Raw genomic sequence first — 16563 nt, 5'->3', positions numbered from 1 at the left:
GGCAAAGAGACAGTGGAATTAGCCCCGCAGAATTAGCCCGTCACGGCGCTAATGCGAGGAGTGGAGACTGCAGCTGGTACCCAGACCGGCTCTGGGGGGATGGCACTGGGAGGACTGCTGGGTGCTCCAAAGCTGCCGTGCCTCCCACCAGCCACCGTGTCCCCCAAGCCCCCATTGGAAAAGGAGGACACGCCCACGCAGCAGCTTCTGTGGGGGCGGCGCCTCTAAGCTGTCTCTCCAATCTCCCAAACCCCCACCCCCAGGAGGCAGATCTCAGTTCTTGCCGTGTCTGGGCCTGGCAGAGTGTTCTGAGAGTCAGGCCTGAGCAGAGTGGTGGGACCAAGCCACGCTGCCAAGGGGGCCTACAATGGGGAGAGGGGGCTGCATGGACTTTAGGCAAAGGAAGAGGCTGAAATGCCCATGAATGGGGAGCCCGCCAAGGGTTGCCCAGCCTGGCTCTGTACTGACCACCAGGCCAATCCTCCAGTACCCAGCACCCACTCCCCAGCAAGGGTCCCCGTACTCACAGGCAGTCCTGGGGGGCCCATGGCACCTGGATAACCTGGTTGCCCTGGAGGACCCTACAAAGAAAGGCAGACATGATGGATAGCCCCCTAACATTTCTCTTCTCCCTTCGCTGGGTAAGAGGGTAGCCAAAGCTAAAACCTCTGGGGCTGCCATCTAGCAGGTGCCAGCCTGCCCCAGCACTGCACACTGGGCCATCTCCCCAAGCCCCAGGTCCCCTTGGTCGTGACCTCCACCACAGACCTGGGCTGGGGATGTGAACCCCAGCCTGGCCCAGACCCTGAGAGCTGAGCCGGAACAGGGATTCCAGCGCAGGTGTGAGGACCAGGGAGGAGGGGGTGGGAAGGGATGCTGAGTGAGGAAGGCCGAGGGAGGGAGGGGAGCCCTCAGGGACGCTGCTGGAGGACCGGGGCTATGCATGCTTCTGGCAGGGAGTCAGGGCACGTGGAGATCGGCCTCCTTTGCTCCTGGGGGAGTGTGCAAACCTCACACTGAGGGAATCCTGGCAGAACGGCAGAGAGTCATAAGGAGTCCACCTCCCAGCTTCCACTCAGCAGCCACCCCTCGGAGCCCAAGCTCTGCCTCCCCAGCTCTTCCTCCCTTTCCAGCCCCTGCCAGCTTCCCCTTACCGGCTCCCCCTTGTCTCCAGTCAGGCCTGTGAGGCCTCGCTCTCCTTGAAGGCCCTTGGAGAGAAAAATCATGAGAAACTGCAGGAGCGGGCTGTCCCCACCCAGCCCCTGACTCCTTCCCCCTGCCCCACTGCCTTCTGTTCCCACTCCAGGCAAATGTGGAGGCCAAAGTGGCTCTCCTAGTGTCCCTAGCAAGGTGACCCATAAGGGGTGTGCTCCAGCAGGATGAGTGGTAGGGGTGTGAACCCCCACATATGGGTGCCTTTCAGGAGGATACTCTGCAAGACAGGTAACTGTAGAGATATGCCCTCCAGTGGGGGTGACTCTGGGAGGGTACCTCTCAGCTGCCCGTCACTGGTATGCCCTGCCATGGTAACTGACTGGGGTACACCTTTAGGAAGCTGACAGATCAGATGTGTGCTCATTCTGAGGGGCAACCATCAGGAGAGGTACCCCAGATGGATGCTGCCACCAAAGTGTATCACCTCATCGACATCCAACACTTACCTGTCCAAGTCCCCCACCCCAAGCCAAAAATCATTTTCTTGGAGGGAGGCAGGGGAGAGACACAGGAAGGCTGCCTCCAGAGCAGTCCCTGTCACTTTGTACGGTGAGAGGGCACGTCACTTTCCACGAGAGCTACAGCCCCCACCCCTAATTCCTTACCCTGGCTTTTGCGGGTGCCGCACCATTAGGGGCATCTTTTGTGCCCCCTTCTCCCTCATCCCCTCAAGAGACGGCGCCCAAACCTTTCCACGACACAAGACAGATGGCTAGACGGACAGATGGCCCCTTCACCCAAGCAAGCAGAAACAGACAAGGCCCGGCCACAGATGAGGAGGTGGGGACAGATGGAACTGTGACGAGGAGGGGCCCTGCTCCCTGAGCCTCCATCACCAGGCCTGGGAGGAGAGGAGCCAGGCCCCAGGAACACGCAACCTGACAAACAGGAGGTTAGTTTCCGTGACCCAGGAGGGAGCAACAGTGAGGCTGGGGGTGATGTAAACACACCTGTGACGATGACGAAGGCAGAGCAATTAACGACACCTGGCAGAAGGAGCCGGCCAAGGTGTCGGGCACAGAGGGGCAGGGCCGCACGACACCCAGAAACCCAACTGGCTGGTATCACATGCCCCGCCTTGGAGCAGACTGGGACTGGAGCCAAGGAAGAGGAAGGGAAGAGGAGGCAGCTGAGAGTTTCCTCTAGGACGATGGAAAAGGTGCAGGAAGGGCTGCCTTTAAATCCCTGGGTGCCTCTGGACAGCCCTGCCAAGCAGCAGGGCAGCAAACCTGTGCCAGCCTGCAATGTGAAGCCCTAAAGCTTTGGCATCTCTGCTGGGCTCTGAGCCAGGTGCCTGGCAGGGTCCCAAGAACTACTTTCAGCAAATCTTCAGGCAACACCGAAGGTGGTGAGAAGCAGGAGGCAGAGTGAGAAGGCAGGAATGGAGGGGCCCCCTAGAGGCACCAGCTTAAGAGGGAGGTTCACAAGCTCAGGAGGACTTGCGGGAGTGCTGCAGGATGGTGGGAGAAATGGAGAACGTGGTAAGAGAGAGAAGAGGAGAGAAAGAACGCAGGAGAGGAGGGAGAGGAGAAAACAGAAAGGAGTCAGAGACTGGGAGGATGTCCAAGCTGCTGGGACCTCAGAGAACCCGTGTCGTTAGCTACCGTGCCTGAAGGGGGACAACAAACACGGAGGACGGAGGTGAAGGCACGACAGGAGGGAGACAAGCAAAAGCCACAGAGACCTGGCTGACGGGGGGGAGGGGAGGTCGAGCAGCGCTAGGTTCTTACAGGCAATCCGGGGGAGCCAACAGCACCAGGAAAACCTGGGGGGCCCTGGTGGGAGAAACAGGCAGGTCACATCTCGTAGGCACAGTAATCCTGGGACAGCCTGGAGGGCACAGTCTGGGGCTTGGGGGTCATGGGGAGAGGAGGTCATGGGAGTATTTTCAAGGCAGCTGGAAAAGAGACTCCTTGAAAGTCCTGGCTCAAAAGACAACTGTTCCTCCCTTGGCTCCAGGAAGAATGGCTCCTCCGTTGACAGAGATGCGGAACAGCTCCAGAGTCAGAGTGCTTCCTGAGTCTTCCGGAGTCTAACTGAAGACCCGGTTGCAGCAGAAGCCCGTTTCTTTCAGCCTTGCCCACCATGCCTGCCACTCGACCTCCAACTGTCCCCCGAGTGGGGGCTCCCTGGCTCTAAGACAGCTCCCACCAGCCATTTTCTTCTCCAAAGAAAGCATTTTCAGTTCTTTCAATCTTTCCTAGTCACTTCTATTTTCCTGCCATGTCAACGTCACAGAGGACTCCAGAATAGATGCCCTGGTCTGGTTTTTGTAGATTTACCCTAGAGATGGCCCTACAGAGCAATGGAGGACAGCTCCATCTTAGCCCCGAGCCCTTGTGGGAACTGGCATCACAGGGGCATGGAGAGGTCTGGCTGGCATGCCGCATGCTTCCCTGGCTGGGAGGCTGTGAGCCTGAAGCCTAGGCCCCCTGCTGAGGGCAGCCTGGGGCCACTGTGGAAAGCGCAGCAGGGGGTGGGGACAGGTAAGCAAAGATGTGCCTCTGAGGACCTCCCCTGAGCAGGACCATAAGCAGTGGGCAGAGCAGGGTGGTTCCAGGGCATTTGGTGGTAGGAGAGCACAGTTCCTGCAGATGCTCTGCGGAGGGACGGGGAGGGCAGTGGAAGTTCCCTCCTCCTGCCTTGCCCAGCCTTTTGGGGACAAGGCTGCGGGATGGTGTCTGAGTGTAACGACCCCTTTGAGAGCCTCTCAAACAGGCCAGGGCACCACAGATACTTACAATAGGGCCTGGAGGACCTGGGGAGCCCCTCATGCCAGGCGGACCCTGCAAAGGAAGCCAAGGGAAATGGATGAAGAGGCCCAGGCCCCATAGAGCCCCCAGGGTTCCAGCAGCTTTCCTCCCAGCTTGCCAGGGCCAAGGTCAACAGAGGGCAGCTGTTGTCCAAGCAGAACAATCTTTCATTTGGCTCATTCAGTCATCCTACAAACATTTATTGAGCAACTATTATGTACCAGGCATAATCCAGGGGCTAGGATCACAGCATAAACAAAATAAATAAAAACCCCTGCCTCAAAGCAGTTACATTCTAGGGGAGACATGGACACTAACAAATAGAACAGGAGCTGGCATATAGTTGGTGTTGAGTTGATACCTGTGGAATGTTCCTGAATGAAGTAAATAGGCAGGATGCTGGAGGGTGATTGGTATGATTCAGGCCAAGGGGACTGGAGGCTCTGGGGTTGGTGTGGTGTTCAATTTTAAAGAGGGTGGTCAGGGGAAGTCTGAGAAGGAGACACTTGAGCAGAGCTGAAGGAGTGCAAGAAGGAGCCCCGAAGGGTGTTGCAGGCAGAGGACAGAGCTGGGCACTGGGAAGGAAGAGTGTGTCCTACCCTGGGTCCTGTGTATTCCAGAGGAGCCATGTGCCAGGAGAGCAGATGAGCCCAGAGTGGTAAAGGGCATCAGTCACGTGAGGCCTCGGAGGCCCCCAGAAGGTCTCAAAGGCAGATAGGGCCCCAGCCCCCTTAAGGATGAAGCCTCATCCCTGGTCTTACCTCTTCTCCTCTCTGGCCTGGCAATCCCGGAGGACCAGGCAGGCCTGGGCTCCCAACGCAGCCGGGATCTCCCTCGCTGTTGTCGCCCTGGAAAAGGATGGAGATGGTGACAGTGGGCAATCAGGGCCTCTCCCTGTGGGGCATGGGGCATGGTCAGGGGAGATAAGGCGAGGCACTCACCCGGGCCTCCTCGGCTCTTGGGCGCTCCAGCGACAAAAAGCACTGCAAGGGACAATGAGAGGCACTCTGTCTGATGAGGCAGCCAGGGAGCCCTCCCACAAGGGGCGGCCTCAAGCCCAGTCCCTACCTGGGCGCAGTTGTCGAGGCCTGGCACACCAGGGATGCCCTGGTCTCCCTTCTCTCCCTTCTCCACGAGGTACGCTGGGTGGGCCCTCTGCCCCTGGACACAGTCCCCACAGATACTCTGATCAGGGAGTGGGGAGAGGAGTGTGGTCTGGGTCAGAGATGGCCACGATGGGCCAACTGGGGAGCCCACCTGAGAACCCAGAGCCGGGGCTCCCTGCCCCGCAGTCTTCCCTCTTCCCACACTCCCTCTCTCCCCAGCCACATCCCTACGGTAGCTTTGCTCCATCCTCGGGGGACCCACTCCCATCAATTGGCTTTGAGTTTCCTCCAGGAGGCAGCTCTGGTAGAGCTAAGCCAAAGCCACTTTCCAGACAGGCGTGTGGGCGGAGGCGAGGGGCCCGCAGAGGGACCATCTGTCCCGGCTGTTCCTGCAACCTGCACCCACTGCGAGGACAAGCCACGAGGAGCGAGGCTGGAAAGGCTGGCTCTGAATGCCAGCTTCTCTGCCCAAGGGAGCAAAGGAACAGCTGCAGGAGGAGCCAGGCCCTTCCCAGGAGCCCCTGGGACAGATCTCGGATTGCTCACAGGCTCCTGGCTCAGATTGCGCCACCAGAATTGTCTTCCCCACAGGAAGGGGTTTAACCTTCTTTGGGTCACAGACCTCTCTGAGAGTTTGATGGAAGCTGTGGGTCCTTTTCCCAGAAAAATCAAACCCACTAGTGAAAACCAGCCTGCAGTTTCTGAGGACTCAGGAGCCTGGAGCCTGTTTGTGGCCAGTGTGGTGTCCACAGATGCCCAGGCAGGAGCCCCTGCTCACTTTCACTGCTCACCACCAAGCCCAGGGATAATGGCTGGCATTTACGCAGCACCCATGACGCTGGGCACTGTACATAATAAGCCCTGCACATGATCACATCCCATCGTGACGGTGCAGGGGGGCAGGGAATCTATAAGCATTGTGGAGATGGGAAAGCCAGCACTCAAGACAGGCGGCGTGACTTGTCTAAGGAAAGTGGGAGTCTGGATTGGTGTGGGCCTGTCCTAGGCCACAGCCAGCGCTCTCTCCCCACGCGTCCTGGACTGTGGGTGCAGGTGGTGCTGGGGCTCTGGGTCAGCATGCCCCGGGGTGCCATCTGACCCCTTCTCCACACTATGCACAGTTTCTATTTGGGATCCTCTGAAGAGCACCTGATGAGGATGCCAGCCGATGAAATGTTACAGGAGAAATGTCAAATCCTGGATTTAGAGTCACACGATCACCGCCCAGTCATTGACAGAAGCAGAGGGGAGAAGAGCTTGGGGTTTTGTTGCCACAACCCCGCTGTAATCCAACATGTAACTGTTCCCCAGAGGTTACCCGGACCTCCTCTGGCTGCTTTTGGAGAAATCTGCCGTTCAGAGCAGGGGAGGGATAGAGAGTCCCCATGCTCTGCCCTGACCAAGACCCATCAGGGTCACAGGATGTCCAGAGCACTGACTAGCCAGTGTCAGAAGAGGGTGGACAGGATGAGGAGGGCTCTGGAGGCCAACACATGGGAAGGACTCCTGAGGATGCTGAGCTAGAGGAGAGAAAGTCCAGGAACATAAGGGCCGCCTTCAAAAACCTGAAGGCAACCTGGGGAATTCCTGTGCTCTCGTTTCTAGAGGTGACTAAGCAAAGATGGGCTATGCAACCCTTGATTCCAATAGGAACTTCTGCTCAGTTTGGGAAGCCGGACCAGGCCCCAGCTCTCTGGTAGGGTATTAAGGCTGTGTATAGGCCCTGGCACAGGCCGACCCTCTGACCAGGTCCGAAGTCCCCTTTCTTGGACTACCAGAAGTGCTTCTCAAATCCATCTCCTCCCTGGATTCCTTCTGGATTGACTAGAGAACGGCTGAAGCTTTCTTCCAGGCCACACCCAATCTCACAGCCCCCTACCACTGCACTTTCACCCCCTCTGCTTTGCTTTGGAAGCTGCTGGGCTCTGCCGCGGTGTGACCAGGGTGCTACGGGGTCTCACTGCCAGCTGCTGCGGGCAGGCTTCAGGGCTGGGTTCTGCCGACAGCATCTGGCATGTGGGCACCTTCACAGGATTCCTTTAAGCACTCATTCAGCAAATGTTGCCTGGGGGCCTGTTACAAGCCAGGCATCAGCTAGGCCCTCTTAGACAGATGCTTGGAACGCGTATTCCCTGCAAACTGCTGCTCTCTCTGCGAGGTGCCACACAGCTGAGCACTTACTAAGAGAATCCCCTTAGGAGACACCCCCACCAGCTCACACTTCTCTCCTGGGTACCCTCTTACCTTAAGGAGGTGCTGTTCAATTGGTAAGGATCCCTGCAAGAGACAGATGTGTGGGCTCAAGCAGGCGAGGGGAAGGGACATGGAGACTTATGGGATCAGGTAGAGCCTTGGGACATGCTATGCGCCTTCCAGCCTCAGAAGGGGGAGAGAAGAGGGACCCCCACTGCAGCTACCGGGCCAGTTTCATAGCTTGAGCAGCCCTGGGAAAGGCAGGGAAGGGGCATGGACAGGGAGTCCTGGCTGGTACCCACCAGTTCCGCAGTGAGCCCAGGCTGTCCTGGCAAACCGTTGTTTCCAGGCACTCCCTGTAGCCAAGAAGAGACACGAGTGAGTGGGCTCCATCTCTCTAGCCTGCTGGTCAGCCTGTTTCCTTCTCATCACCCCGCCTCCTCTTCGCCTTGTCCTGCAGAGCTGAGAGCCCTGGTTGGCACAAGACTGACATCTATTCTTAGCTCAAAAGCCTCTCGACCCTTTATAGGGAAAGCCAAGGAAGCCCAGAAGAGTGACCCCCCAAACCAGTCCAACAGCAAGTGTTTTCTCCACACACCAGAGGAAAGTCAGAAATTGAGTAGAGGGTCTTCCATGGAACTACTGTTTATTTCTGTGCTAAGTCATTTTTCTATATTTTCTCTTTCTCTTTCTTTTTCCTTTCTTTTTTCTTTTCTTTTTTATTTCTTTTTAGAGACGGGGTCTCACTCTGTCACCCAGGCTGGAGTGCAATGGCATAATTATAGCTCACTTAGCCTCGAACTCAGCTCAAGCGATTCTCCCACCTCAGCCTCCTGAGTAGCTGGGACTAGAGGTGCTCACCACCACGCCTGGCTAATTCTTTTGTATTTATTGTAGAGACCAGGTCTCACTGGTAGGCTGGTCTCAAACTTCTGGGCTTAAGTGATCCTCCCACCTCGGCCTCTCAAAATGTTGGAATTATAGGCATGAGCCACCACACCCAGCCTACTTTCTCATTTAATCATCACAGTTATCTTGTTAAACTAGGTGCTGTTCTCTCCATCTTAAAAATAGCACAAAGAATCCAGAGGAGGCTGGGTGCGGCGGCTCACGCCTGCAATCCTAGCACTTTGGGAGGCTGAGGAGGGCGGATCACTTGAGGCCAGGAGTTCAAGACTAGCCTGGCCAACGTGGCGAAACTCTGTCTCTACTAAAAATACAAAAATTAGCAGGGCTTGGTGGTGTGTACCTGTGGTCCCAGATACACGGGAGGCTGAAGCAGGAGAATCACTTGAACCTGGGAGATGGAGGTTGCAGTGAACCAAGATCATACCACTGAACTTTAGTCTGGGCAATCTCAAAAAAAAAAAAAGAGAACCCAGAGTAAGTACTTGCCAAAGGTCACAAGTTGAGCAAGGCACAGAGCTGAGGTCCAAAGCGAGGATCACTGGCTTCTCACCCCTCTCTTAACCACGATTCCAGCATCATTCCTCAGCAGACATCCCCAGAACACTCGTGGATACAGCAAGGGTGGCTGCTTGCCAGTCAGATTCATCTAGACACAAAATTCTGACTGCCTGGACAACTTTTGGCAATTTATTTGGGGGAAAAAATTCTATGCCTCAGTTTCCTTATCTGTTAAACAGGGATAGTTTATGGTGAGGCTTCAAGGAGACAATGGCTGCAAGGATGGTTACGTTAGATGCATGTCATCCGGACACTGTTCCCTTTGCAGATTCCTGAGGCACGTTTGCATATTAAACACTCCATGGAGGCAGGGAGTACGTTCCATTTTGGATCCCCAGTGTCTGACATGGAGGAGGTGCGCATTAAGTACGTGTTGAGTGAATGCACCGCTGCTCAGCCTGCTCCTCCCTGCACAGGATTTCCTTGGCGCACTCTGAGACATGGCCTCCCTTCAAGTCCCAGCTCCCAGCAATGGAACATATCACCAGCCCCTGAGCAATTTCCAGGCCTGGGTCAGACTTGGAGCCAGCCACTATCCAGACCCGCTGGCACCTCCGTGCACCATCAGGGCTTAGAGTAGTGCCTGGCACAGGGAAAATGTCTTGAACATGTCAACTATTTTTATTTATTTATTTATCTATTTATTTTGAGATGTATCACTCTGTCTCCCAGGTTGGAGTGCAGTGGTGCAATCACAGCTCATCGAAACCTCCGCTTCCTGGGTTCAAGCAATTCTCCTGCCTCAGCCTCCCGAGTAGCTGGGATTACAGGCATGTGCCATGAAACCTGGTTAATTCTTTTTGTATATTTAGTAGAGATGGGGTTTTGCCACGTTGGCCAGGCTGGTCTCGAACTCCTGACCTCAAGTGATCCGCCGACCTCGGCCTCCCAAAGTGCTGAGATTACAGGCATGAGCCACCACGACGGCCCAAACATGTTAATTATCATGCCCTAAATCATTACTCATCCCCTGCTCCCCTCTCCATGGCCAGTGTGTTAGTTCAGGCCTGATGTTTTGTAATTGTTTAACCCAACCTCCCAGAACTAAATGTTCTACCTGCCGTCCTACTGTGGAAGCGAAGTGCAGCCAGAATTGAAATCTAGGCTCAATGACCTACTAGTTGCCTCAGGCAACTTTCTTGACCTCAGTGCCTCAGCTTCCTCCTCTGTGAAATGGATTGAGATGAAATGAGATAACTAAGCACTGGGACTATACGGCCTTGGATGAGTAAGTGCTGTACATCCCTGAGCCTGTTTCTATACTTGAATAAATGAGCTGCTCGGCCCTTCTGGATCCCACCTGGCATGGGGCAGGTACCTGTCAGCAGCAGCCTCGGCTTGGTCTCAAGCGCTGGCACTAGGCGAGGACTCTGGTGCCTGGGACCAGACTCAGCAGTCACTCTTTTCTGCCTCATTCCCCAGCATGTCTTGGCAGGGTTCACACTACATCAGCTCTCACTTATTAATGGGTCACTTTGAAATGACTCTTATGCTTCCCCAAGGAAACTGCAAGCCCTCTGCAGACAGAATCCTGTTTCCTGGCAGTGTGGCAGGAAGCCCCAGACACTCGGCAAATGTGTGGCTGCAAATATGTGGCGTGGGCTCTAGTTCAGCACTTCCAATGGGGTAGAGAGAATTGGGATCCTGGCAGAGACTCCCATCAGCAACAGTGGCTCACTAGAGCAGACTCCCAGCCCACGGTGGCAGGGGAGGTGTGCCAAGGTAGCGGGAGCGGGGAGGGAAGATACGAAATGTATCAAATCATTGGGGCAAGGAGGAGTAGCTTGTAAAAAGCTTCCCTGTGATGCTGCCCTGCTTCTTCAGGTAAGAATCACTCTCTTAGGAGCTGGGAGCCAGACACACAGACGGTGGTGTCTATGCCACCTAGAACCTCTGGAAAACATGGCTTGGTATGCAAACCACTGGGAACTGTCCTGAAAGGCATCAGAAGAAGGCAAAAAGCGCTTTGCATGGGGAAGCCCCAGTCCAGCATTGTCCATTCCTAATTGGGTGGCCTTAGACAAGATACTCTATCTCTCAGAGCCTCAGCTTGTCCAGCTGTGACTTAGGAATAATAACACTGCCTTCCTTTGGGGGCTTTTTATGTAAGGCTCAAATGAATGAAAGAATGGATGTAAAATAATAATAGTACTTGTCATCATAATAATGATAGCTAATGCCTTCTAAGCATTTGTCATATAAATAATATATAATAGTCATGGGCACAATTCTATACGCTTCACATGCATTAACTTGTTTAATACTCACAAAAGCCCTATGAGTTAGGTGCACTTAGCAGAAGAGGGCAGTGAGACACAGAGAGGTTAAGGAACTTGCCTGCCATCACACAGCTAGCACAAGGCAGAACCGGGATTCAAGTTCAGGCTGCCTGGCTCTGGAATGTACCCTTTATTCACAGCGTCACACAGATCTTGGCTCCTAATGCTCTCCCCTCACTATCTCTGGCTTCCTTGCAATTCCCCAAACACATCAGGCACATTGCCACCTCTGGGCCTTTGCACTGGCTGCTTTCTCTGCCACAGAGCCTCTCCCTCACAGCTTCTCTCCGCATCTCCTTTAAGTTTTGATTCAAACGTCACCTTCTTTTCAGTACATTTTGCAAATACTTCTCCTGCCCTCGTCCCATTTTCTATTCTCACTCCCTGCTTTACCTTTCTCCTTCGTACATATCGCTTTCTAACGCACTATATTTTATTTATTTATCTTGCTTATTGTCTGTCTTTCCTACTGAATATAAGCTCCAAGAGGGCAGGGGCTTTTATTTTTAGCCACTACTGTATTCACAGCACTTAAAACAGTGCTGGGAAAATAGCAAATGTGCAAAAACACGTGTTGTATGAATGAGTGTTGAATGCTGCTCCAAAACAGTGGGCCGGGCTCTGTACCAGGGTAAGGGATTTTTATCTGACCCAGATTGTGGGTTCCTGACAGCTGATGCAACAGGGCATTCCTTGAAACCGTGCTGGGAGTGCAGAGCCTGGCCGAGAGGCTCAGTGGGCCCTCCTTGCCACCCGGGTAGGCAGGTGAACAGAGGAGTGAGAAATGGCATGTCTGCTCCAGCCTGGAGCAGCCACCCTGACTGCATGAGCTCTGCCACCCAAACTCCTCCTTCTCTTCTCCCCCTTTACCTGCAGCCCGGGTACTCCAGGGGGGCCTGGTGGTCCAGGAATACCTGGTGGACCCTGAGGGAGAGAAGAAAGAGTCAGAGCCAGCAAAGAGCTCTGCTCCATGGCTGAGAGCAGCTGTTTAGGGTGGACAAGCCGTGGGGTGCTGGCAGACAAGAGGAGACAAGCGACACACCTGCGGGCCCGGCTGCCAGGAGCTGCCCATCCAAAGTCCCGGAGCACCCTGGGTGGGAGTGGGGGTCGCAAAAGAAGGGGAGAGGTTATAGGCAACGTCTACACCAAGCGCGGGGCTGCGTGGGGAGGCGGATGGCTGGGGTGTGCGGCCCTGCAGAGCCCTTGCACACTGGGCACCAGACGAGGCTGAAGCTGCTCCTCTCCCCCGGGCTGGGGGAAGGCTCTCCCAGTGCCACTTACCGGCATGCCAGAGAAGACGAGGTCTCCTCGAGAGGGGCAGGAGCACTCCCCTGGCTCACCCTGAAAAGACAAGAGCCTTTGTGAGACATGGATGAAGACAAAGGGCCTCTTGAAACGGACATCCGAGAGGCACGGGGCTCTAGAGACGGAGAGGCCAGGGTTTCAATCCAGGATCTGCCTCTTATGAGGTTGCCCTTGGGCAACCTGTGCAACCTCTCTGCACCTCGGCCTCCTCGCCTGTAAAATGGGAACGGTAATTCCAGGCGCATGGAGTCTCAGGAAGACAAAATGGATTCGTGTATACAGGGGTCCTGTCGCATGGAGATTATTCAGCAAATGATGGTCCTGCTGTTACAGTCATCAGTTATAACCTTGTCTGCTGCTGCGCAGGTAATCTTGCCTTCAGTACAACTGCAGCCCCACTCCTCTGGGCCCAGCCTGGCTTCTATGCCCTTCTCTCAGGGGCCCCTCACCTCTCTGCCCTCTCACAACTAGTCCTTCCCAGCTCGCTTCCTGCCCCATCCTCTGACTCAGCCCCCATTTGAAAATGCAACTGCCCTCCTAAGGGGGCCTTGGAGTTTTCCAGTCTCCCATAATCCTGGTTGAGTCCCAGGCCAGCAGCCAGGTGAAGTTAGAGATATGTGGAGCCCCTGAAACCAGGGATCTGGGGGTAGCAAGGAGCCCAGGATGCCTCCTCCACCCCCTTCCTCCAGTCCAAGGCAGCTTCATGTGCACAGTCTCCCCTGATTCGTGGTGGGAAGGCTGGAGGGGCTGCTAACCCCCCAGAGTATGGGTCACAGGCCCTTGGAACTCACCTTCTCTCCTTGTGGTCCCTTTTCACCCTGCAGGGAAGAAACACAGAAAGGTGAGCAGATAGAGGTGCCGAGGCAGGGCCAGCCATGGCTTCCTGCTGTCCCGAGACACTGTACTCACTGGTGTCCCTCTGGGTCCTGTCTGTCCTTGCTGCCCATCACGGCCCTGAAGGGAGAGAGCCCAGAGTCAGAGGGTGAGACTGGGCAGCGGCCAGCCATCTGGCCTGCTGCAGAAAAGGGCTGTAGGACAAACAGAAGCAGCGCCAGGCTCCTCTGGCACCCAGGGCCCAGGGCCCATGTTCCAGTGGAGGAGACTGAGGTGCCGGACAAGGAAGAAGACTGGCATTTCCTGAGCACATCTGGGTGCCAGCCACCAGGCCAAGTACCCGTCAGGGAACATTGAATGGAATCCCCTCTCCCAGTCCAGCAGGACGGTATTGTTCTGGTTTTCAGGTGAGGAAACTGAGCCTTAAAGAAACTTCATGATAGACCCAGCAGCCAGCTGCAGCCAGGCGTGTGTAGCCTGAAGTCTCTGCTCTCTCCTCTCTCTCTTTAGTGCTTGATACACTTTCTCCCTATCACAAAAGTTGTGTCTGTTGACCTAACTGGGAGAAGGGGATTTCAGCCCCTTTTTTATCCACAAAAAACTGGAGACGTTGAGAAGCTGTCACTTGCCTAAGGTCACACCCCTAGCAAGTGTGCGGCTGAGGACGGAAGACTGCTGGATGGAATTCAGCATGAGGAGAGGTCTGGAACATTCTCCTGGAAAGGAAAGCAGCTTGGACAACGGCATGGAGTCTGCTCAGGCCAGGAGAGGCCAGCCTGGCCACACAGGGTGTTCCCATAGCTCCTTCATGTGGGCTCCTCCACCTTCACACTTGGGACTTGAAGCTCCCTGAGGACCTGGCCTATGTCTGTCCTTCTGCCCTGGGGCTCCCTGGGACAGGCAGGAATCCTGGCTGTCCAGCTCTGCGGGGCAATAGAGACTGGCTGTGTGGACTTGCGCGAGTCCCCGCCTGCTTTGGACATTGGTGCACTCTCCTATCAGTGAATCCCAAACTGGAACTAGAATTTCTCCAGGGATCCGCAAAGATAGAATAGGATACAGTTCACTGGGCTATTTTTAACATTACCAAAAGCCCAAGACAAATTACGCATTTGCCCACCACCTGGCATGGAACAGACTGGCTGAAAGGTAGCATGCCTTTGATTTAGGCTGCAATTAGATTATCTGGTAAAATTCTAGCGGGTTCATGTGGAGTAGAAGCTGACGACTATACAGGTCTTTGATGACTAAAAATGAGAAAATGCACTTATGATTACTTAATCCGTGCAATTTGTTCAATAGACACGTCTTTTAAAACATGGGAGCCACTGGGGGAATAGTACAAAGGGAAGGTCTTTCCAATTACACTGGAAGTAGTTGCTGGTCTGGATCTGTGCTGTCTGATACCGTAGTCCATAGCCACATGGGGCTATTTAAATTTAAATTAATTAAAATTAAATGTCACTTAAAATTGAGTTCCTCAGTCACACTAGCCGCATTTCAGGTGCGCTCAACAGCCACCTGTGGTTGTGCCGAACACAGCGTTTCCATCCTCATAGACAGCTGTACTGGGCAGCACCGGTTCACGTGTCCCTAATGACTAGGGATGGGCTTTGAGTCTGACAGGCCTAGGCTGAAGTCCGTGGCTCTGCCTCCTCACCCTCTGACCTTCCATTTCCTGATCTATGAAGTGAGTTCCCTTACAGGGCTGATGTGAGGATGACATGAATTTCTGTGTTTAGAGCTTAGCACAGGACCTCAGCATGATCACTGCTCAAAGAATGGTGGTGAACATTATTGTATTATTCAAGCATTCCCTTAAAGGAGTGAGGTCTTCCTTGTCTGAGGCTGGGCTGTGGCCTCTCTCCTCCCATCCTCTGTGCTGCTGGGATGGGCAGGGTCAGCTCCGTGCCCTCTTCCCAGCAGAAACATCCTTGGTTTCAGCAACACCACCAGAATGGAGCACAGAGAAGACTTACCGGAGGCCCAGAGACACTGGCCCCAGGAGGTCCCACGGGTCCGGTGGCTCCTTTTACCCCTGGAGATCCCTGTGTAAGAGAGGGTACAAAGGTTGCAGGGGCAGAATTGGAAGCCAGCTACAACCCAACAGGTAAGACACATCCCGACAGGTCTTGGGCAGCCCTCTGATAGGCATCACTTGGCCCCCGTGTCCCCTGTGCCTGCTGCTGGGACACTCTGGAATACTGCAGGCCCAATGCCCATGGAGGCAGAGGCTCACCTGGGCACCCTTCTCTCCAGTGGGGCCAGGTGGTCCCCGAGGTCCCGGAAGTCCCTGCAGATGGAAGCACAGTTAGTTAACCCATATCCTAGAATGGCCCCCTCGCCTGCTATCCTCCTCCAGGACTCAGGCAGACGTACCTGAATGCCAGGCAAACCCGGGGCTCCAGGCTCCCCCTGCAAGTCAGAAAGGGCAGACTAGCACACAGCAGCCACTGCCAACCTGTTCCTCTGGCCCTGCCACACCGGCAGACCTGGTCTGGGTGGGGCATCTACCAGCCCAAATTCAGAAGAGCTCCCCAAGGAGACCCTGAGGGTCAGAGAGGCTGGGGTCAAAGGCAAGTCCCTGACAGAAGCAACAGCAGGCCAGGGTTATGGCCTGACTCCTGGTCCCAGAACTAAGTCCTGTGCATCTAGGGGTAGGCAGAGCCCTGCAGTTTGGGAGTGGATGGAATTAGGTAGTTGGTTAATAGAAGTGTTGAAGGGACAGGCAAAGGCAAGACTAGAGACTTACCTGTGGTCCCTGGACTCCCCTTCCTAGAGGCCCTGGTTCTCCCTGAAGAGGCAGAAGGACAGTCCCTGGCTCGAGGTTCCCCAGTCACCCTTCACCCTTCTCCCCAGCCCCTTCTCCCCCAGCTCCTCCCTGCCCTGCACCCTGCCTCCATTTCCCCCTCCAGGCCCACTGCCCCCATGGATCTGTCTATCCTACCCCCTGCCCTCACGTAGCTGCAGCCCAGGGCCTCAAGACTCACACATACCTGCATGCCCTTCAGACCTGGGGGCCCTTGAACTCCTGGTAGACCGGGTTGGCCCTAAAAGGCACAAGGTGGCCCATGGAGTCCCTGCAGGGGAAAGGGGAACAGGAGGGAGAGGAGGCAAAGCCCAGGCAGGGAAGGGCCAGAGGGCAGGCAACTCACGGGTTTACCAGGTCGGCCCACGCCTTCGGGACCCGGTTCTCCTTTGGGGCCGGGCTGCCCAGGCCGTCCTGCCACGTCTGTCATTGTCCCCTGCAGGCTGGGGCAGGCAGTGCAGCCATCACCCTGGTCAGAGATGGGTACAGCCTGGAGCCCAGGAGCCAGCGCTGGCACCCCGGCCAGGACGTCCTGCACCCCTCTGAACACTCTGCCCCTTGAATGCTCCCACCTCAGCCTGGGAAATCAAAACAGGCCCCTG

The 16563-nt window shown here is 55.3% G+C and overlaps 1 protein-coding gene across 1 annotated transcript in view; it reads right to left on the bottom strand.

Annotated features, from left to right (window-relative positions):
* Window positions 1-16563, bottom strand: part of COL16A1 (collagen, type XVI, alpha 1) — a 51515-nt gene that overhangs the window by 15127 nt on the left and 19825 nt on the right. Inside the window, exons 32-51 of the mRNA XM_011955452.1 lie at window positions 16308-16430; window positions 16149-16202; window positions 15905-15946; window positions 15532-15567; window positions 15392-15445; window positions 15132-15200; window positions 13228-13272; window positions 13110-13136; window positions 12295-12354; window positions 12056-12103; window positions 11884-11937; window positions 7570-7623; window positions 7319-7351; window positions 5037-5153; window positions 4910-4951; window positions 4730-4816; window positions 3957-4001; window positions 2946-2990; window positions 1155-1208; window positions 528-581 (exon numbers count right to left, since the gene is read on the bottom strand). Coding sequence (XP_011810842.1) covers window positions 528-581; window positions 1155-1208; window positions 2946-2990; window positions 3957-4001; window positions 4730-4816; window positions 4910-4951; window positions 5037-5153; window positions 7319-7351; window positions 7570-7623; window positions 11884-11937; window positions 12056-12103; window positions 12295-12354; window positions 13110-13136; window positions 13228-13272; window positions 15132-15200; window positions 15392-15445; window positions 15532-15567; window positions 15905-15946; window positions 16149-16202; window positions 16308-16430 — 1143 coding nt within the window. The remainder of the gene's footprint in view (window positions 1-527; window positions 582-1154; window positions 1209-2945; window positions 2991-3956; window positions 4002-4729; window positions 4817-4909; window positions 4952-5036; window positions 5154-7318; window positions 7352-7569; window positions 7624-11883; window positions 11938-12055; window positions 12104-12294; window positions 12355-13109; window positions 13137-13227; window positions 13273-15131; window positions 15201-15391; window positions 15446-15531; window positions 15568-15904; window positions 15947-16148; window positions 16203-16307; window positions 16431-16563) is intronic.

This window comes from Colobus angolensis, unplaced genomic scaffold (assembly GCF_000951035.1).
Source record: "Colobus angolensis palliatus isolate OR3802 unplaced genomic scaffold, Cang.pa_1.0 Scaffold4, whole genome shotgun sequence".
In the NCBI taxonomy this organism is placed as follows: Eukaryota; Metazoa; Chordata; class Mammalia; order Primates; family Cercopithecidae; genus Colobus; species Colobus angolensis.
This window is presented reverse-complemented; position numbering and strand designations above follow the sequence as displayed.